The sequence below is a fragment of the Octopus bimaculoides genome, chromosome 1, assembly GCF_001194135.2.
Source record: "Octopus bimaculoides isolate UCB-OBI-ISO-001 chromosome 1, ASM119413v2, whole genome shotgun sequence".
NCBI classification, from domain to species: Eukaryota; Metazoa; Mollusca; class Cephalopoda; order Octopoda; family Octopodidae; genus Octopus; species Octopus bimaculoides.
In genome coordinates this window covers 128,584,867-128,590,905 of record NC_068981.1, presented here as the reverse complement: position 1 = coordinate 128,590,905, position 6,039 = coordinate 128,584,867, and the positions used below count along the sequence as shown (strand labels likewise).

The 6,039-nt window shown below is 34.8% G+C and overlaps 1 protein-coding gene across 2 annotated transcripts in view; it reads right to left on the bottom strand.

Moving 5' to 3' along the window:
• LOC106870830 (MORN repeat-containing protein 1) overlaps nucleotides 1–6,039 on the bottom strand; it is a 106,410-nt gene that overhangs the window by 27,230 nt on the left and 73,141 nt on the right. For both annotated transcript variants that reach the window (XM_014917054.2, XM_052970307.1), the window contains 2 exons: nucleotides 4,095–4,305; nucleotides 2,095–2,185 (listed from right to left, as the gene is read on the bottom strand). In XM_014917054.2, coding sequence (XP_014772540.1) covers nucleotides 2,095–2,185; nucleotides 4,095–4,305 — 302 coding nt within the window. The remainder of the gene's footprint in view (nucleotides 1–2,094; nucleotides 2,186–4,094; nucleotides 4,306–6,039) is intronic.

Genomic DNA, 6,039 nt, shown 5'->3' with positions numbered 1-6,039 from the left:
CGGGTCTTCTCACGCACAGCCCATTTCCAAAGGTCTCGGTCCGTAGTCATCGCCTCGGTGAGGCCCAATGTACGAAGGTCTTGCCTCACCACCTCAGCCCAGGTCTTCCTGGGCCTACCTCTTCCACGGGTTCCCTCAACTGTTAGGGTGTGGCACTTTTTCACGCAGCTATCCTCCTCCATTCTCACCACATGTCCATACCAGCGCAATCGTCTCTCTTGCACGCCACAACTGATGCTTCTAATGTTCAGCTTTTCTCTCAAGATACTTACACTCTGACGGGTATTCACATTGACATTACACATCCAACGGAGCATACTGGCTTCATATTGGTTAAGAAATCACTATCATCATTGTTTTAATGTCCACCTTTCCACACTTGCATGGGTCAGATGGAGTTTATTTAGGCAGATTTTCTATGGCTAGATGCCCTTCCTGCTGTGTTCTCTTACTTGTTTCCATAGCTTACCATGTTTATTTTGCTTAATATTGAGAATGAATGACATTAATTAACAACAGTTATGCAATGTCAAGACAAGGAGATACAAACATACATACACTCACACGCACATGCATACATGCTGCAATAGAACTAGGACTTACTTGTGTTGAACTGAAAGGGAAGAGAGCATAACAAAACAGGTTAATTTGTGAAAGTAAGGCTGTCCTAGAGGAGATGCAGTTACATGGATAGTTCCTTAGAGACACCAAGAATGTGAAAAATCCTGACTCATAATGAGAGCGGTTCTAGAGTGGAAATTTAAAGAAAGAAGCCTATGAGTTTGTTGGTGGCTAGTCAAGATCAAACTCTAAACATTAGCTCAATGAACAAGAGTATTCATTCAACAACTTCAATGAACAAGCACCATGTTTGTAATCAGTGAGTGGAAAATATTGATAATTTTTGTAGCAGGTTGCAAAATGTTGGCTAAAAAAAAAAAAGGATAAAGGCAATGTTACAATAGGTTTTCTCTCAATTTACACTGATCATTTTGTAAAAGATATGGAAGCAATGTTTCCCATATATGGTGAAATCTGGTACCATAAATTAGCCTAGTAGACCAAAAATTTCTATGGGATTTTACATTTTTTTCATCCATCATCCTTAAACGAACCTAATTCAGGGATCTTTTGAGTGGAATGAGCTACTTGACCCAAAGAAAATTCTGTCTGGGCTTCACCTGCCAGGTCATGTGCTGTTTATCTTGATATGGGATCATCATGTCATGCACATATGGTTGCGATGCATGTACCTGGTGTACAGTTATCAGATGAGTTGTCATGTTGGGTGTATTGGGCTTTGTATATTTGTAGCCCAGTGTCACTTTGATAGCATGCACTGCTTTCTCACTCAATAATAATAATAATAATAATAATAATAATAATAATATACTCTAGGCACAAAGCCTGAAATTTTGGGGGAGGGGGCCAGTTGATTAGATTGACTCCAGCAAGCAATTGGTACTTAATTTATCGACCCCAAAGGATGAAAGGCAAAGTCAACCTTGGCGGAATTTGAACTCAGAACATAAAGACAGACGAAATACCGCTAAAAACTAAAACTGGAACAACAAATTACAATGATACAATGATGGCAAGAAAAACCTTTACATGGCAAGTACTAGGATAAGCTAAGCAGAAAAGAAATAGACAAAATAAAAACTCAACAGAAAAATAACACTATTAGGCACTGCACACATCCTATGTAAAGCACTTTCAACACAGTGAAAATAACAGCACCAAAATAAATCAGAGCTTATATCCAAGGCACACAAAGCTGTGCTTGATAGTGCAGTGAAAGCATGTGATGAAAATAAGACTACTGAATAGTAATTATAACTCTCTAAAATGCTTGAATAATAAATGATTTACTTGAATGACTTTCCATGAGGAAAAATCATCTTAACTCCCATGACAAAGAAACAGCATACCTTTAAAAACCCCTATAAAAACGTAACATGTTTGCCTATAATTTACAAAACCTTAACTGTAACAGTATTGCTCATTCTGGACAACTACAAACAATAACAATGTTGTAAATGATCAAATTTTCTCAACAAATAAAAAAAATTATAGATGGTGTATGATTCTTACGCTGGTGATATTGATGATGACTCTTCCAGAGAAAATACACTGATTTCTTCATTTTTAATTGCCAGCAAAACTTCAATTTGTCTTCCTTGTTCTAATATATATAGAAGAGAAGAAAAATAAAGAAATGTTAATTGGAAAGGTAAAAGAAAGAGTGTTTATGAAAAATTGATGTTTTAACTTATTTTATGATTGATTGCTCAGATCATAATTTCTATAGGAATTAACTTGTCTTACAAAATATATTAGAAAGCAGATATTTCATGAAACATAACCTTTCTACCATAAATAATATGAGAGTAGGAAACATTGTTAATTTGTGACTAAAAGACTGATCTGAAAGTTTGAATTTGTGGTGTATATTTTTCATTTAATTATTTCACATTATTTTCTACTGTTAGTATAGATAAAATGGACTTTCATTAATGAAAAACCCCACCAAACTCAGAAACATAAAATATATTGTTTTTATGACTAGGCCTCTATTCAGAGTGAGCCTTGTAGATAATACCAGCTCAAATATTTTCCAAATTTTAGCTGCTGTGTTATTACTGACAAACAAAGACCACTCCTTTACAATATCAAGGAAGTTGCCAGCTTTTGAATGTAGGTAAGTTTCACAACTAAAGCCAGATCAAACGATATGAGTGGGACAATAATAAGACACAACTACTGTAATTTTCAACATTTATACTGTTAAAATTTGCACAAAGTATGAAATATGAAGATAATGGCAAGGTGATTACACATTTTGTAAATTTGTCAGTGGCCTTTTGATCTTCAAATATCTCCCTTTTTATGTAGACATACATAATATAGTTAAAAGACAATTGCAGTTCAAGCACTTAAATAGAAATATAATCCAATTTTAAACACAAAATTATTTCAAAAATATGAATAACAAAAACCAAAAAACCAAAACCCATTTTGGTTATGTTTGATGTGCATCTTTCTTATTTCAGCTGTTACATAAGTGAAAGAAATATTTAATCTAACATTAACCAAAAAAATATTTTCTGTTAGGTTGGTTTTGCTTCTTTTAGACCCATAACTCACCCAGCATGCTGAACAGGAATTGGTTGTGTATCTTATATTTACAAAATTGGCTAAAATACTAATATTTCAAAAAGCAAAATATTTTTTACAACTTTGGTCAAATAATTATAACAAAGAAAAATTCAGCTTTCTAGCTTTAGTAGTTTCTGAGATGTCTGAGTGGACATTCAACAAACTGGGCTACACAGAGGTTTGACCTTTTTTGGCTTTTGGCTATGCTGATAGTGATAAGATCATGATAATTGCAGAGCACACAACAAAAATAATGGTAGAAATTTGCTTTGGATGCAGCATTGGTCTCTACAGAAACATTATATATGTTAAGCTGATGACAAGTACAATACTGTAAGAAGTATGCTACCCATATATAGAAATTACAGAGTGGTTTCAATCTCCAGATGAAGTTATATCATCTTCATTATGCTGATAGTACTCTTATAAAAAGTATGGATGCTACAACATTCCATTTTTACTCTCTAAAGTCAAACAGCCTTGAGTTAAGAAGAAACCAATATTTCATTAACTTAGCTTGAGCTTAAGAAATAGAACTGAGGCAAGCAACTGGCAAGCTTGAGCCTGCAGCCCAGTTTTGGTTATCTGTTGTATTTATTTTACATGCTTATTGTCTTTCAAAAATGCATTAATGTCACACCATTACATTTTTCCTTTCATCATACATACAAAACTTAAGGCAGCGAACTAGCAGAATTGTTAGCACACCAGAGAAAGTGCTTCGTGGCATTTTGCATGTCTTTCTGTTCTGAGTTCAAATTCCACCGAGATTGACTTTGCCTTTCATCCTTTTGGGGTTGATAAAATAGGTGACAGTTAAGTACTGAGGTCAATGTAATCAACTTCACCCTTGCCTTAAAAGCTGCTGCCCCTGTACCAAAATTGGAAATCATTACAATTACAAAACTTGATGCAAAAATAAGTAAAGACTGAACCTTGTACAATTGTATCCTCATCATCTTTGCATTGTACAACTATGTCAAAAGGTTCATATTCATCAACCATTAGAACATCCATGCGTATATCAAATGCTAGCTTTGTAGCCATTTTTTCTGGAAGTCCATTGATCCATAATCCAGTGTAGGTGATACCAGAAATATGTTTGATACAACCATATCCATTTATTACATCATTTGCCCATTGACCCTGAAATAGTAATGAAAACAAGAAAGATTTCCAATTATGGATTCTCTCACTAATGTTTAAGGTTAAATACCAACCATAAAATTTCTCCTTTTCTAACTGCTGGAAACCACCTCAAATTAACTGTTAAGTAAAGAGACAAATTCAATCAATCTGAAATGTTTTTCTGTAATAAATACATTAGCATAACTGCTTGATAATTCAATTTTGCTGCTAACACCATCATGCAGATATTGCAACATTACTGGTGCTCATCATTCTGAGTTCAAATCCTACTAGCATTGATGCCTGACATTTTTTAACTGTTGATAAACAATTATTCTTTTTGGTTATAAATATTTCTTGTTTACTTTTCCTGATATCTCCATGGAAAAACCTTCCTTGTTAATGTGCTGGAGCTAAAGCTTTGCCTTTTTATCTATAGAATGACTTCTTCAATGAATCATCAATTGGTAACAATCTGAGCCCTTCTCTATTGAATGAGAGAGAATGCCCACCTTCTGATCATACCACACATCAAATAATACTTCTCTTGTTATAGGACCTCTTTTCTCATAATACTGATTCCATGGAAATACATCTGTTTCTCCTGGTAATGTCTTACTACAACCATTTAATATGATGTTGCATGTTTTATCCACAGTGTTATTCTAAGTGGGTGGCTCAAGTCAGTTGATCTCTTCATATTTTCATATAGCCCTTAACTCATCTGGCCTGTAACAAGTATTTTCTAAAAGAAGGTAACTCCATACAAATCTTGCATCCTGTTAACTATTGGACTCATGACACATGTTACACTAGATCAGTGGTTCCCAAAGTTGGCAGTATTGCTCCCCCTGGGGGCAGTGGAAATTTCCAAAAGGACATTGAAGAAAAGTGGGATGATAATGGGGTAGTGATTCATGTAAAAAGTGGGGTGATAATGAGGTAGTAATTCATGTAAAAACAACAAAATAATGGGTTCATTAGGTTAAGTTTTATTTGTGATGTACAGTTGCTTTAAATTTGCTTCCGAAAGAGATCTATGTTTGTGATGATTATTTGGGGTGGGAGTATGAGGAATGTGACCTGGGTGTCAAGGGGGTGGCAGCCTGAAAAGATTGGGAACCACTGCACTAGATCATTACAAGTTTTGACAGGCAATAGAATGGGATTGGCCCTGCATAAATCATGCCCACTATAATAATAAACCCTACTACTTTATGGGATAACTTAAAAAAAAGGCTAAGGGAATAAACCCCTCCAGAAAATCTGGAGGAGGGACCCCTAAGGTAGATGTGCATAGTTATACTTAACAAATATTTAGCATCCCCTGCAGCTCTATGGATGTTATGAACATATTGACTGCTTTTTTTTCGTGGAGTGTCCATGAATGGAAAGGAGGTAATTGTACTTGGGACTAGGCACTTGCTTCTCGAAACAGCCAAGGCACAGCAGAAGTTGTTAAATTATTGACTCTGCAATACTGTCCACCAACAATGAAAAAGCCAACTGCATACATACATACATACATACATACATTCATACATACATTCATACATACATACATACATATATACATACACACACACACACACACACACACACACATATGTATGTATGTATTGCGTACAGATTGTCAACGTACATATTGCATTGGCAACTAAGTTCCCGCGGTTTTTTAAGATTTTGGAATTTATTGCATTTTTAAATTTTGAAATCTATTTTTTTTTGAGAATTCTATTTTTGAATCATTTT